This window comes from Corvus brachyrhynchos, unplaced genomic scaffold, assembly GCF_000691975.1.
Source record: "Corvus brachyrhynchos isolate BGI_N302 unplaced genomic scaffold, ASM69197v1 scaffold164, whole genome shotgun sequence".
Taxonomy (NCBI): Eukaryota; Metazoa; Chordata; class Aves; order Passeriformes; family Corvidae; genus Corvus; species Corvus brachyrhynchos.
The window spans coordinates 179315-195689 of NW_008237426.1; the positions used below are offsets into that span (position 1 = coordinate 179315).

A 16375-nucleotide genomic window follows, 5' to 3' on the forward strand; every position below is an offset into this window, starting at 1 on the left:
AGCAGACACACCAGGTTGCTTCTTGCCCAGGTGATTGTCTTGAAGGTCACTAGGCTGGAGAGCTGTGTTCCCATGGGATACAGCCCTGGAACCCAGCTGGTGGATTTTCAAGGATCCTGAGGAACAGGGAGTCAAGCAAAGGCATCAGGAGGCCTGCATGGATTTGCTGGGGGCTCCTAACTGAGCTCACACATGAAAAGGTGTGCGAGAGGCAGAAGCAGGGGCAGGTAATGTAGGAGAACTACAGAGATGTGGTTGAAGCATGTAGGAATGGGGCTCAGAAAGTCAAAGCCTATGTGGAGCTGGATCTGGGGGCAACAAGAAGGGCTTCTACAAGTACCTCAGGACTCCCAGAATCCTGAAACTAAGGAAAAGGTCTGAAGCAAGGGGGACACATGGAGGAGGAGCAGGACCAGGTCAGGGAGCACTGAACCAGCTGGACATTCACAAATCCCCAGGACCTGATGGGGGCACCCACAAGTGCTGAGGGAGCTGGAGATAAGACTGCAAGGACACTCTCCATCTCCTCATGGTCTTCCTGAGGCCTGGAAAAAAGCCCCTGTCAGTCCTGCCTTCCTGGAGGGCAAGAATGAAGATTTGGGGAGCTCCAGGAGAGTCAACCTCACCATGATCTCTGAGGAAGTGACAGAGCCAATCACCCCCAAACACAGCAAGGACAAGAAGGTGACTGGGAGCAGTTACAGTAGATTGCAAAGGGCCTCCATGCCTGATAACCTGATGCCTTCTGCATCAAAGTGATGAGCTCGGGGGACAGGGCAAGGGCAGTGGATATTGTTTGTCCTCCACACATGTCCAGTTCTGGGCTCTTCAGCACAAGAGAGACATGGACATACTGGAGAGAGTCTGGCAAAGGGCCATGGAGATGATGAAGTGGTTGAAGCACCTCCCCTGTGAGGAAAAGCTGGGAGAACTGGGGCTGTTCATCCTGTGGAGGGACAGGCTTAGAAAGAACTCATTCAGGTCTACAAATACCTGCAGGGAGCGTGCAAAGAGGACAGAGCCAGGTTCTTCCCAGTGGTGCCCAGTGCCAGGACTGGAGGCCATGGGCACACACTGATCCACAGGAAATTCCATTTAAAACTAAGAGAAAACTCTCCTTTGAGGGTGATTGAATATATTTGGGCTTTTTGGAAAATCAGGGCTGTGGGATTGATTTTTATTTTCACTGATGTGCTTATTAAATACACAGATCCTGTAACACCTGCAAGTGTCTCTGCAAGGTGCTACAAGGCAGGGTTAGATTTTGGAAGGATTTGGATAAACAGAAGGTGCAATTCGAGGCCAAGGCTGTTATTCAGCAGATGCAAGTTCCTGCACATGAGCAAGAATAAAAAGTAGCATAAGCATGGGATGGGCAGTGAATGGGAACCAGTTCTGGTCAGAGCCCAAAACAGCTGGGGTGACAAAAACAGGGCACAGAACCATGGCAAGGTTGGAAACAAGAGCTCTGAGATTTTTGTGAGATCCTGTCTGGCTCTCCTGGCTGTTGCTGGAACACTGGGTCCAGTTTTGGGTCCATGCTTCATGGAAAAGAAGTGTGCCAAGTAAAGCACAGATGAAGTAATGAAAGGAAAGAGCAAGACAATCGTAGTTTAGGCAAGAAAAGCAAAAATTATGATTTTATGGGGCCTTCAAATCTATAAAAAGTTGTTTCCAACATGGAAGTAAGTCATGGTTTGAATTGCGGGGAGGAAGTTCCAACGTGGAGATTGCATTCTCCCTAACGTCTAATCTAACGCTACCCCTGCAGTAGGAAGCTGTCCCCCTCTTGTCCTGCCACTCCAGGCTCTTGTCCAAAGTTCCTCTCCAGCTCTTGGAGCCCCTTTAGGCACTGGAAGGGGCTCTGAGGTCTCCCTGGACCCAGCTCTCGCAGCCTGGCATCAGAGCAGGGGGCCTCCAGCCCCCAGAGCATCTCTGTGGCCTCCTCTGGACTTGCTTCAGCAGCTCCAGGTCCTTGTGCTGTTGGACCCCTGGGCTGGAGGCAGCGCTGTGGGTCGGAGCATGTGCTGGAGGATGGAGCTGGCTGGACACAGCAGGGCTACATCCTCCCTTCTGCAGCCGTGCTGCCAAAGCCCTGTGTCAGCAGCATCTGGCTGATGTGCTTTGTGCCTCTTTGGTCCCCAGGTTTAGTCTCCATTCACTGGCCTGATCTTCCCCAAGCTCCCTCCAGTTTATCTTTCCAGTAATGAGCTGCCAAGTGCGGAGATGGATTTGGCTTTCTCTTGCACAGAGATAAATGGTGTTTCCTCAGCCTCCAGTGACCTACTGGATCAGCAATGGTGCTACTCCTGTTCCACCAGCCTTGCATGCAGGGGTGATCCTGATGCCTGCAGATCCCAGCCAGCATTTGGGATCCAATGTTTTTCCTCATACTCTCCTGGCCAGAAACAAATCACTTTGGCTGTTTGCAGGCAGCAGTTCAGGGAAGGCCGGGAAGAGCTCCCAGGGCTTCTCCAACTTCTACCTCCCCAAATATCCTAACGGCCTCCTTCATCAGCATGCCCAGCACAACTTCTCCTGCTAAGGATCACACTGGGACGGTTGCCAGAGTCAGCTAGCAGAGGCAAGTGCCTTCTGGAAGGGACTGGTGGACTATGGTCCATTCTGGAGGACTCAAATCCATGGTCACAGCCCCAAGGCTGCCAGAGCTCCAGGAGCGTTTGGACACTGCTCTCAGGCACAGGGTGGGATTGTTGGGGTGTCTGTGCAGGGCCAGGAGTTGAACTCAATGACCCTTGTGGGTTCCTTCCAACTCAGGATGTTCCATGGTCTATGATTTCGTAAGGCCTTTATTCCCTTGTCTCTTCCCGGGGTATTAGCGGCTCCAAGATTCAGTCAGTACTGAAGAGGATCTCAGACACAGGGCTGTTTTTGGCTAAATTTGAGGAACTCAGCAAGAATTGGTAGTTCTGTAGATGGTGAGGGGCTAATTCAGCACTCAGCACAACTCAGAGCTTCCAGCTGTGCCCTTGGAAAACTTGCTGCCTTCAAACTGCTGGCAGTACCAGTGATTACAATACTGGCTGGTGCTGCTTCAGGCTCTGCTGAAAATCCCACCATACCCCATTTTTCATAGTAAGATGTACTCGGGGTCTTCTCATTGATACGCACAAGGCAAGTGTATAAAATCTCTGCATTCCTGTTGCTTGCTCTCTGTAGTACTTCCATATTAGGATACACAGCATTTCCATCAGGCAACATGTCAATCAAAGCCCTGAGCACGTGTTTGATTGGCAGTTGTGCCTCAGTGCTTCATGCTGATGCTAAAATTTCCTTGCATTTCCTCTTGTTTTCCTGACCCAGGAGACGGATGACGTGGCCATCCAGAGGGAGAGCCGTCTGGACCATGTGGAGAGTCTGCTCGCCTCCGTGTACAAGCGGGAGGAGCTGGACTGCATCTTCCAGCTCTGTGCACTGCAGAAAATTCAGGTAGAGAGTAACCAGGTGCAAATTTCCACAGTTCTCCTGCATTCTCATGGAACTGGTGTCCCCATCCCCATGGCTGGAGCTGGATATGCCTTTCTGACCACGTGTCTGTGTCAGTGTCACATCCAGACTGATGTTAGAGGAGCTTGTTGATCTTCAAGGCACAAAAGCTGCCCTCTTTTACAGAATCACAGATTGGTTTGGGTTAGGAGGGATCCTAAACCTCATCTTGTTCCACCCTCTGCCATGGGCAGGGACACCTTCCATTATCCCAGGTTGCTCCAAGCCCCATCCAACCAAGCCTTGGACACTTCCAGGGATGGGACAACCACAGCTTCTCTGGGCACCCTGTGCCAGGGCCTCGCCACCCTCACAGGGAAGAATTCCTTCCCAATATCCAACCTAGCTCTGCCCTCTGGCAGTGGGAAGCCATTCCCCTTGTCCTGTTATTTTAGGGCCCTTGTTTGAAGTCCCTCTCCAGCTCTCTTGGAGCCCCTTTTTAAGAACTGGAAGGGGCTCTAAAGTCATCTTGGATCCTTCTCTTCTCCAGGCTGGACACACCCAGCTCTCCTAGCCTGGCTCCATAGGAGAGCACTGTCCTTTCACCTCACCTTTTCCACTTCAGCATAATCTTTCTGATTTACAATCAGGCTGCAGAGCCCAAGCGTGGATGCTCTTTGCTGTTGTGTTGTCTCCCCTGCCTGACCTTCCTATCAAAGCTGACCCACATCAGCCTGTGCTGGGAGCAGAGACAGGCATCACTGGTCGTGGATTGTTCTGTTTTTCTGTGCTGCCTGGCCAGGGAAGCTGCTCTTTGCCCCATCAGCCACGGGGAGGTCAGACCTGCCCAGTTACTTCAGGTGGAGGATGTCTCACGAGGCTGTGTGCTTGCCTGAGAGATGAGCTCATGGGCTGGCCAGGATCTCCTGTCATCAGAGTAACACTGCCAAGCCTGATCCAAGCTGTGCCTCTTTGGCACGCTTGAAAACACCCTCAAACTATTTAAAGACCATGAGAGAGGCAGAATTGCTGGTCTCCTGGCTTGTCTCTCCTCAAACAGCAGTGTGCACTTTGTCTCTACTTGGACATTTTTTTTCCTCTCCTAACACACAGCCAGTGGATCTTACACCGAGTGCTGCTCTCAAGCTGCTGCCTGGATCTGCCTACAGCAACTTCTGCTTGCTGAGTACGTGATGTGCTTCAGCATATGGCAGTGCTTTCAGTTCTTGATTGTTCCTGGAGCTCTTTTCTGAACCTTTCCCAGTTGTTCTGCATTGCTTTTAAGTGCAGACAGAGACCTGGACTGGGCATCGCCTGCCAAAATCTTCTTGTTCTATTATACATCTCCCTGCTCTTCACAGGTGTTTCAGGCACAGCGCCGTGCTGGGGTCTGCTTTCAGGGGTTTGACTGCCATGAATGTGGTTATTCTCTTATTTCTTCATCTTTTAGAAAATTCTAAAATAGTGCTAGGCTGTGAGCAGATCCCTGTGGAGCACTGCTGCTTAAAGCTGTTGGTTTTCAGAGTGTCAGGTGTGTTTTAGTTCATAGAATCCCGGAATGGTTTGGGCTGGAAGGGACCTTAAATCTCATCTCATTCCACCCCCTGCCATGGGCAGGGACACCTTCCACTAGCCCAGGGTGCTCCAAGCCCCATCCAACCTGGCCTGGAACACTTCCAGGGTTGAAAGTGTTTAATGCTTTCCTCTCCCATGTGCGTTGGTCTTGGCCATGGTGCAGCCCCTCCTGCTCCCCTGTGCCCACATCGCCAGAGTGGTGCTTGCAGTGACAGTGCCCTGATAGAGCTGATGAGATCCCTGATTTCAGGAGAAGTCCTGAAATACAGAATCCATGGCTGAGGCCTGTAAGCATCATGAGCTGTGTGAATATGAACAGCTCATTTTCTCTGGCAGTAGCATTGCTCCATCGTGCCACAGCATGGGGCTGTGAGCCTGCACAAGAGCCAGCCAAGGCTCCTTTCTGGCAGCAGCAGCAGCAGGAGAGCTTTGCTTCCGATCGAATTCTCCCATTCACTTTGTGTTCTTTGCTCTCCCCTTCCAGACAGACGTGGTCCTGCAGTTGGATTTGCATTACACCCGGCCAAGCACAAAACAGAGGACTTGTGAAAGCCTCCAAACGACCCTCCAGAGATCCCTGCTGGGGCAGTTTTTCAGCCAGAGGAATGACTCCCAGCCGGACGCCCAGCCAGCTCCTGCCCGCACTGGCAGCGCGTGCCTGCGAGCTGCGCTGGCGCTGAGCGCGGACCCGAAGGGCCAGGGATCCCTGAGCACAGGCTCTGGCCACAGCTTGCCCAGCAGCAGCCCCTCCAACTTCAGCAGCGAGCCCGAGGAGAACGATGAGAGCGAGCTGGGCGAGCTCTGCTTGGCACTACTTCGGGCTGGCCCGGGGCAGGACGGGCCCTGAGCCTCAACCTTGGGAGCTGCTCTTTTAACTGAGGCCTCAATTTGAGTGCTAAATCTGTCAGAATCCACCAGCTGCTTCCCAGCCTCGGCATCGCCCTGTCTGAATGAGGCCAAGGCTGCTTTTTTGGAAAGGTTTCTCCTATCTGCACCGTGTGGTGTGCAGGGCCTCAATTCCCTCGGGGAATATTCCCTGTCCCATGGCAGCATCGGGACCAGCGGGGAGTCATTGTGTCTGGCAGAGGACAGGGCCACCCTCCAGTCACAGCATTGCCAGGCAAAACCAGCACCACTGCAAGACAAGGGCACTGGTTGATGTTTTCTGCCTGAAAACAAAAGTTGCTGCATGGAATGTGATGAGAAGCCCACAAACACTACAGACCCCTCTGGCTCAAATCCCAGCCATGGCTGCTGGGTCTCACCAAGCTGTGCAAGGGACACAGGGCTGGACCAGGGGGACCAGGTGAGAGTGTAGGCTCTCCCTGGGGTCCCAGCATGGTTTCCTTCCCATGCCTGTGTCAAAGCAGGTGTTAAGTTATGCATTTATGTATTTCTGAAGAATGTATTTATAACTGGGGCGAGACAGTCGCTTGCCAGGAAAAGAAGGTCAGGTGTTCTATGCAGTGTGTGTTTACATCGGAGGCTGGTGTTCCACCAGGAATAGCCTCCAGGCAGGTGCACTGACACCTGCCCCTTCCAGCCTGGTACAGGGGCATTAAAGGGTGTTCAGCCCTCTGCAGTTCCGAGTTCCTCTCAGGTGCAGAGTGTCCTACTGGAGAGATGGAATGTACCGGGATTGAGAAAGGATAACCTCAAAAAAGTTATTATTAGTGCAGATTGTTTTTTCTGCAGATTGTGTGCCTGTCTGTGCTGTGGGCAACCTCAAGCACTACATGGAGAACCAGCTGTTTGGGGAAAGCCACAGGTGAGCAGGGCCCAAAGGGCAGCCTGGGTGGGCACAGGCCCCTCCCTGATTGCTTCCCTAATACATGTTTGATAAAGGTGATTACTCAGTAACGGCCTGAGAGGGTGATCCAATAGTTCCAGAGGGGCCAGTGACCCCAGTGAAGTGTGCAGTCTCCATCCTTGGAGAACAGTTCACTCTGGACTACAGAAGGTGCTGATGACCTGATCCAAGCTGGCTGAGGGCTGGACCAGAGACCACTGGCGATCCCTTCTGGCTGCTGTGGTCCTGTGGAAGAAAGAGGTTGGAGGGCAAAACTTCTTGAGAGGTCAAGGGTAGCAGGGTGGGGAGAATGCCTGAGCTCTGTCTTGCTTTAAAAGGGTTGGAGGCAGAATTTTCTCAGTTTTGCTCTCCTTCAGTGAAGATACATTTCTGTCTGTGGTGTCAGTTGCAGCATAGAAAAATCTGAAAAGTTGCTTCCAGATAAACCATTCTACAAGTGCTGGAAACCAAAGAGAACAGAGGAGGCTTTTATTCTTCTCACAGTGAGTAGAGCCAAGGGAAAGAAGAGGGGCCCCAGCTGGCTGAAGGCTAGAAAGTCTCCTAGAAAAAAGCCTAAAGCTCAAAAAAAAAAAAAATTCAGAGGATATAGTTTAAATAAGATGGGCTGATAGAAAAACTAAACCAGAAAATAATAAACTAATTTCAGGAAGAACCAAAGATGAACTCAATACTAGCAGCCACTGAGGGCACTGTGGGAATGGCTCAGCAGGCATTTGGGAGGAGCTGGGGGGTCTCTGTGAGGATTGTTCCCACCCTCCTGTGCTGTTGAGGCAAGGCTTGTTCCTGACTCCCATTATCCTGCCAGGTGTCATCTAATGTGAATGTTTTCTCATTCAAAGTGAGGCTGTTTATTTTTTCTGAATAAAACACTATTGGTGTTTTTAATGCACAAAGCTTCACGTGGCTCTGAGTTAACTGTGTTTATTTTCCCTCTGATTGCCAGGGTGTAACTTAATATTGATCTACTGGGATTTCATGCTTCCATCTTGAGCTTCCAGGCTCTTCTATGTGAGCATTGTTTCTTTTTTTAGATAACTAAAAATACTGAGGTTTGGATTTAGAAGGCAGATCAAATTACTAGATAGGATGAAATGATGTCAGGTGAAATGTGTAGATAAAATAAGTCCTCATTCATTGTGATTTGTCCCTCTGCTTTCTAAGTGTGGCTCTGATGGCTTAGGTGGTCTCCTGTCCTGGTGCCAACCACAGCACTTGTCCCTGTCATCAGTTCTCCTGCTCCTCCAAGGAGACCCTGCAGCCAAACCCAGGGGAGAATCACCACATTCCCATGGTGGTTCATTCCCTGAGATGATGGTTTGTCACATCTGGGAACTTGCTGAATTGCAAAGGTGAACTTTGTGTCTTGGGCCTCAGCTGGAGTCATTGTAGGAGGGGATGGGACTGTGGATCCTTCATCCCCACCTTTACACATGAAATCCCAACTCCCTCATGGTGCTTAGTGCCAGTAAATTCTCTGGAAATCTGTGTTTCCATCTCCCAGCATCCAGGACAGACAAGGCATCCCAAGATGACTGTGTGTCTCTTAGCCATGTCCTTTCTGTAGAGCTTGGCCTCCACACCCCCTGGAAGGGTGGGAAGGGGGGAGTGCCCAGGCAGCAGCAGGCAAAGCGGGACCGAGACGTCGGCTCCAGTTCACCTTCCCTCTCTGCCTCCTTCCCTTCCACAGCCACTGCCCTCCACTTCCCCTGCTTCTGGGCCAGCCTGTGCCCAGAGGCTGCAAACAGTGCTTAGAGCCATTTTTGTAGGTAATACAGCTGCTTTCCTTCACCCAAGTCTGTATTTTCTTTAAAAAGCACCAAGTGAACTGAAGCTTTAAAACAATACATGATGAAAATAGCAGCACCTAAATATTCAATAATTTTATTTTTAGATAGATGCCCTTCATTTCTTCTCTGCTAGGGCATATGTGTTGAAGGGAAAGGCCTTGGACAACAGCCTGATACGTTCTTCTTCTGCTATAGAATTCATTTGGGATGCAGTTCTCAGCTCATTTGCTGATGTTTGGCAGTTCCTGACACAACAAGGCAAGTGTACCCAAAAGGATTGATAAAACAAGGCAGTGAAAATCAGAGAAATCAGGGAATCTTGGAAATGCCATTTCAGTCTGTTACTGGAAAATCGTGGTCCCAGGTGCAGTCAGGGGGTGTGTTATATGTGCACATTATATGTTATATGTGTGTGTTACCTGGCAGATCCACCCCAGCCTGGCACCCTTCTGTTGGCAGCAGATTCCTGAAGGTTTGTTCTCGGTGTTTTTGTGATCAAAGGAAGGAGAAGATGGATTTGTCTCACATCAGCCACTCTCCAGCCTCAACCAACGAGAGAAAGAAACACAAGACAGGTCCTTCATTGCAGGAGTCATTTCTGGGGGGAAAAGTCAGTATGGGGCAATGTTGAAGTCATTTCACTTACCAGCTCACTTAATTCTTTCCATCTTTTTGGAACAAATCCTTCTCCCTCACAGGAGTAAATCTGAATTTACTCTTCAGAAACTGGTAAAACTAGTAGGTTCTCCCTATTTTCCACTTGTTAACAGGTTTTCCATGATGTACAGAACGTGCCAGATCATTTCCTACTCCACATTACAGGGCAGAGCACATGGTGCTGTTGATAGAATATGCTTGCAGTGTAATAAAACATATACAGGGACATGCAGGGAAACTCCAAGATTCAACAATATAGTTTTGGTCTTCTTTCTCTAGTTTTTGGAAGTAGCTTCTCATACAGGCAGGAGAGATCCTGAAGGAATTCAGTGGCCATTCCCTCCCAGGGAAGGAAGGAGCTTCCCAAAGGGCAGGTTATCATGTTCTCTAGAAGTTAATGCTGCCTTTCATGTGGACAAGGAGTGAAGAGGATGATCCTGTGAGCCAATATGATATGGGAATCACGTGTTTTCTGAAATGCTGAAGGTTGCTTTCATTAGCTGAGGATCACTTCTGGAGCACCAGGTATTGGAAGGCAACTTCCTCTTAGCACATCAGGGCCATGCACAAGACAGTAATGGGAGACACAGGCTCAGTGAGGAGGGAATCATTAAATCCAGGTGCTGCTCTCACAGCCAGTGTGTCACAGACAGCCTTTATCCATCACATTTTGCACATGGAGACACGCACGGCTCTGCTCTGCTCTCTCCCAGTGCTGGCAGCTGCCCTTCTTCCAACAGGAGGTTGGATTATGTCCCTCCCAACCAACGCTGTGGTTGTGCTACCAGAATGCACCCAGAAGAGTGCATGTGTTCTGAGTGATTCTGAACACCAAACTGGAGTTTTAAGACTCTTTCAGTGAAATATCCCTGCTCCCTGTCCAAAAAGCAAACAAGGACATTGGTTCAGCTTAGCTGGATTCAAAACTTAAAAAACAAAGTTCACGGCAGGGCTAGAAAATAAGGAAAAAATGGTAAATCAGTTCATTTGAAAATGTCAGATGGTTCAGACTCAGTTCTTCAGGGCCCCCCCATCAGGCAGAGGGCTCAGGAGTGAAACCAGGAGCACAGTTTGAAACAAAAGGGGTGAGTGAAGCCATCCACTGTCAAGCTGATAAACCCAAGGTGACTCACAAGGAGGTTCACACTGCTGACCTGCATTTGGGCACCTCTGCAGAGACTGGGGCCCCTCTTTGGAAAGCAGAGGCAGGAGCAGGTCTGGTGTCATGGTGAAGCCTTGCAGACCAGGATTTTCTTGTTAATGGTGAGAAATTATTGATAGCACAGACTTTTCATGTTGTCCCAGGGTTCTCTCCTCTATCACAGATTATTTCAATGACTGTTTTGCCACTGTTACTAATTGCTTGAAATTAGGTCTCTAACATCATGTGGCAGTGGAGAAAAACACATCAAAAAAGGAGGCTCCTTGAAACGCTTGAAGTTGCTTCTTATCTTCACAGTTTGGATAACCTTTTGGGTAACAAGCAACAATTTCAAATGTATTTGTCATATCACCCCCTCAAAGAGATAGAAGACACACTTTGAAATTACAGACCAGACTTCGTGCGCAGGAGAAGAACTGACACGGTGTCACACAATAAGGAAGAGCTAATGTCTCTTTGATAAATCTGTCTTCATGGAGTTGGATTTTCTTGCCACAGTGTCAGGAGTAGTTGACGAGACAGACGTGTTATTAAGTGGTAAAAATAAACAGATGGAAGAGACAAGTGCGAGATTTCAGCTATGACTTTCCAGAATGTCTCAGCAAAGAATAACCTCCTCATTTCCATTCCCTACCAGAGATGAAAAATAGGCAATACTTACTCACCGTTGTGGAGAGCATTGACACCTGACCACATGAGCTCTGACTGCCTTGGGTCCTCCTGGGAATTGGGACCTATTTTTGACACCCAACCCCTATATCCTCCCTCTTCTCTCTCCCTCCCTCTTCCACAGAAGGGGCATCTCACCCCTTCCTTCAGTGGAGGATGCAGCAGTTTGGCCAAGGCTGTGTTCCCAACCAAGAACAAGCACAGAGGACGGACAGGCTGAAGATACAGTCACTGCAAGAGATCCTCGCTCCAAGGCAGACATTGAGGGGCTGGAGCGTGTCCAGAGCCAGGAGCAGAGCTGGGGAAGGGGCTGGAGCGCCAGGAGCAGCTGAGGGAGCTGGGGGAGCTTGGCCTGGAGAAAAGGAGGCTCAGGGGGGACCTTCTGCCTCTCCACAACTCCCTGACAGGAGGGTGCAGCCAGGTGGGGACTGAGTGGTGCTCTCAGGGAACAAGGGACAGAATGACAGGAAACTGCCTCAAGTTGTACCAGGGGAAGTTTAGATTGGATATTGGGGAAAAGTTCTTCACAGAAAAAGTGTTCAGGGACTGGCACAGGTTGCCCAGGGCAGTGGTGGAGTCACCATCCCTGGAAGTGTTCGAAAAAACCACGTGGATCTGGCGCTTGAGGACATGGTTTAGTGGTGGACCTGGCAACTGGACCAATGATCTTAGAGGGTTTCTCCAACCTCAGTAATTCCATGATCCTATGATTCTATAAGATGTTTCATCCCCTGGGAATGCAATGGTAGAGCACCAGCTCCAGCAAATGTGACACTGAAAAAGAGTCAAGTGGTCTTACAGTGTTGTAAGAGTGGCGGAGCTGGCCTTGGCATCTGGGGTCCTCACCACAGCAGGGCACAACACAAAGTCCTCTTTCCTGTAGAGCTGATGGTCAAGGGATGTTGCTGCCAGAGCTGGCTCATGCCCAGGCCATTGGGCATTGCTGGAAGAGCAGAGGGTGGCTTCTGCTGTGTCACTGCAGCCACCTCCTGCCTGCCTGCCTTATGCTTCTGTGTCACTTCATATCAATTATAAAATATTAGATCAGATAAATACCTCTAACCTTTCTGGATGATAAGAAAAGATATTGTTCAGCCTCCTAAAATGCCTTGTTTTCACTGGAAAATGCTAATGGGATTATATAAAGGTTATTTCAGCCTCCTTTCAAGTCTGGAGACGTGGCAAAACAATCACGATGCCCTTTGTTTATGCCTTTTTAATGACTGCTTTTACCTTCAGGTATTTGAGGCCTCTGCAGCTTTTCAGGTGATCCTCTGGGGGGTCCTTGGACTGCTTTTTTGTGGAAACTTCCTGGGGAATGTAAATGTGCCTGTGATTTTAGAGGTCTGGAGGAGAGCTGGGGTGGTGGAGCACTCTGGAAGTCTGGCAAGGGTTTGCTGTGCATGTTTTGATGCCCTTGTGTATTTTGCAGTGTGAGAGTCAGGAGCTGCACCCCCGGGTCCAACAAGTTCCTGCACTGTGTGTGTGCAGCAGTGCCTGCACCAGTGCAGCCCTGGGACACTGCTCGTGTCCTTCCCTCGGGGCCCTGCCTGGGAGCCTGTGCCAGGCTGCACACGGGAGGAGCTCAGCGCGTGGCACCGTCCGTTCACAGCCTCCAGTCCAGAGGGACCTTTGCTGCACCGTGCAGGAGTGACAAGCTGTGTAAGAAACACAGCTCATGACCCAGAGAAAGCTGCAGAAATAATGTTCCACTCACTCTGTCCTCTGGGAAGGACCTCCCAAACCCGTGATTTCCTCTAATTTTTTTGTTGTTACTGCTCTTTTCCCCAAGTTTTGATTTTTGCTAAACTTTGTGTCCCAAGCAGCTCCAATGTTGTGCAGGGAGCTTGTGATGGCCTGATAACCTCCCTGCTTTCCAGAGCAAAGCAGAACACCAGTTTAGCACCAGGGCAGCCTGTCATCATTTCTAACACCAGAAACAGCTGCAAAGAATTGGTTCTCAGCCCACGTCCCATCTAACCAAGCCTTGAACACTTGCAGGGATGGGGCAGCCACAGCTTCTCTGGGCAACCTGTGCCAGGGCCTCACCATCCTCACAAGGAAAAATCCTTCTAAGCATAGTTTGATTGTGTTAATAGGTCGAGTAACTGGAAAGGAAGAAGAAATTGTTCCTGAACAGCAGAGGGCAGGTTAGCTGGGACAGCAGGTTCACATCTTTCACAGCTGCTGCAGAAAGAGAAGGTGGTTGTCACTGCCTGTGGAATACAAAAGCATTTAGCCAAGAGCAGAGGCAGAGAAGGTAGTGCATTCCTCGTGTTTGGTGGAGATACAAATGACATATCCCATTACTGAAAGCTGAAAGTTGTAATTGTCTTTTTTGAGGTTATTTGGCAGGTGTCCCTGGAGGGTCAATGCCTGAGAGGTCAGAGACAGCACAGAGCACCTCCTCTGGGAGGACAGTGTTCTCTTGCTGATGGGACTTTTTCATGCACGTTGGCTATGCAAATTCATGACCTCATTTGGGTTTCTCACCCAGTTTCAGTGAGACCATGTGAATCCTCCCAGACTGGGGGATTTCACAGTGTGAGGTGCACACAACATGTGTTGGTCATACCCGGATGAGCTGGGCAGTGATCCTGGCAATGTCTGCAAGACAGGATTTGGGGGTGGGGCTGGGCTTGGCATGCTCCCTGCCAGGTTGGTTTGGATGGTCACTTTGGGAGCATGTGAAGGGCACAGAGTGAAAAGATTTGAGAGGATATTTGCTTTTCCTCTACAAGTGCCATTTGAGTATTATTTTTTTCTGGAGAGCTCCCAGTCAAAGGTGGTGTGGGAGAAGCAGTGGAGGGTCAGCAGGGGACCTTGTCTTTCTTCCCACAGCAGCTTCAGCTGAACTCTCTTAAATGAGATTTAAGCACTCTCTCTGCAGCCCTTTCCAGTCACATCCTCACACCACTGGCATTGCTAAACCAATACCTTTGCTCTCTGTGCTGTTTTCCAAAGTTCCACTGCTGCCAAGTTTCTCACATCCTTTTAAAAACGTCTCTCTGGCATCTGTGTAAATTAGGGAAAATCTGCAATTTAATCACTAAGACACCATTTCCAGTTTGGAGGTAGTTTTTCTCAGTGCACTGCTGGCATAATGGAGCCCCTGGAGTCCCTCCTGAGCCTGCTGAGAGCTGCTGCAGCCTCGTGGGTGCCCACCTGCACACACCCTCATATTGACATCGCTGCTGGGCTCCCCCTGACACTGCCTGCCCTCAGTCTCCCTCTCCTGCAAGCCATGGAGTCCCTGTGGCCCCACTGTGGTGGCCAAAATCACAAGAAGAAACAGAATGACCCACAGCTGTAACCATGGACGAAGGTCCAGCTCCACTGTGGGCAGGGAGAAGCCCCAGCCTGGGCTTGAATTTCAGTGAATCACAATCACAGAATGGTTTGGGTTGGAAAGCTCATCTTGTTCCACTCCCTGCCATGGACAGAGACACCTTCCACTGTCCCAGGTTGCTCCAAGCCCTGTCCAACCTGGCCTTGGACACTGCCAGGGACAGGGAAACCTGTGCCAGGGCCTTAATTTTGGATACACACACTTCTTCAGCTCTTTTGTGCTATAGCTCTTGAATGAAGCATCTGCTGCTTGAGAAATGGTAATGTCAAAGTTAATCACTTTGCATCAAAAGTGAGATCTCACCGGGAGGGTCCAGCCTTTGCACTGGTTTGGGACAGTCCTGCCAAGAATGCAATGGAGAGGACCAAAAAACATGCTGAAAATTACAATCAATCTGGAAGGAAAAATTGAAGGATTTGGGGCAGAAGAGATTAATTGAAAGCATAAGATCAATACTTCCAAGTGGTCTGCATGCCTGTGTCTGTCAGGCTCTGGAATTCCTTGGGTCATGGATGCCTTTCACTCCATGAGACAAAGTAAGTCAATATTTAATGCTCATCCACTGCCATGATTTGGCACCAGCCCAGTCAGCCCATTTCAGCTCCTCCCGCAGGACATTCAGAAACACATCGCAAACCCCCAGCACATCAGCAAACTCCAGGGGCTTCCTTCAGGCCACTTCAGTGGTTGGAACAAAAGGAGTGTCCCAGACACACACGGTCCCTGTGTCACGGGCAGAAATGCAGAAGCTGTTCCTGAGGTCCTTGTGTGATGCGCATCCTTCTTGAGGAATGTGACATACGGCAGTAGGACCAGAGGAAACGGCCTCAAGTTGCACCAGGGGAGGTTTAGGTTGGATATTAGGAGAGGTTTCTTCACTGGACATTTTATGACATAGCAAGATGCTCCAGGAGAAGATGACACATGCTACCTCCCAAAGGGGCCAATTCTTTTATTACCTGTTTCCTTTCTACCTTAACCTACCTATCTACCTGGGGGTTATAATTTTATCCTGTCTACCTCATTGTAATTTTATTCTTTGACTTCATCAATGCTTTAACAAGCCCCACTTAGCCCTTTCATAGGAAGAGGTTCTATGATCCACAATGCAATAAGGCTGCTTATTCATTCCTGGCTCCTCTCCACTATTTTCCCTCACAGGAAACACTGCTGTTTCCTGGTAGGCTGCAATGAGAGTGCTGAGCACATTTCTCTGCTGTGCTGGCATGAGTCAATACGAGTTCAACCTTTGGAAAATTGTTTCTTGAAGGCCAGAGACATTTGTTTGTCCTATAGTTAAACATCTTTCGCTGACACATCAGAGCCACCACAGCCCATAGCTCAGTGTCCTGAGTGACAGCCCAGCTTAACTGAGGGCCCCATGGATGTCTAACAGGATAAAAAAGGACATGAAAATGCTCTAATGTCCGCAGTTAATGGGGTCAAAGGAGGCCCACAATTGAAAACTTCATTTTCAGATGACTTTTGAATGTGCTATTACAGTGCTTTCTCAGTGCAATCCCTTGTGTTTTTAAGGCATAAAAAGAATTTTCTTCTTAACAAATCTTACAACTGTTGTCTTTTTTTTTTTTCCTGAAAAGCCCATTTGTCACACCCCCTTATAGTTTCCTATCTTTTTTCCTTTCTCTCAAAGCTTGGTTTGAACAAAAAGTATTCAGAACCCTGCACTTCTTATGAGACCCTGTGCCCTGATGGGGCTTGGAGCAACCTGGTCTAGTGGAAGGTGTCCCTGCCCATGACGGGGGGTGGAGCAAAATCAGCTTTAAGGTCCTTCCAACCCAAACCATTCCATGATTCTATGAGTTTCTAACTTTTAGGAAATTGATATTGCATCTTATACTGCTTCTCAGGAGCTGCAGCCCTGCAACGTGTGGCTGACAGCTGTGACCTCTCCAGGG

At 49.5% G+C, this 16375-nt stretch overlaps 1 protein-coding gene across 1 annotated transcript in view; it reads left to right on the plus strand.

The window, feature by feature from the left end:
• LOC103613491 (mucosa-associated lymphoid tissue lymphoma translocation protein 1) overlaps nucleotides 1–7731 on the plus strand; it is a 25102-nt gene extending 17371 nt beyond the window's left edge. The window contains 2 exon segments of the mRNA XM_017731100.1: nucleotides 3325–3450; nucleotides 5507–7731. Coding sequence (XP_017586589.1) covers nucleotides 3325–3450; nucleotides 5507–5869 — 489 coding nt within the window. The 3' untranslated portion in view covers nucleotides 5870–7731.
• Nucleotides 7732–16375: the final 8644 nt, after the last annotated feature.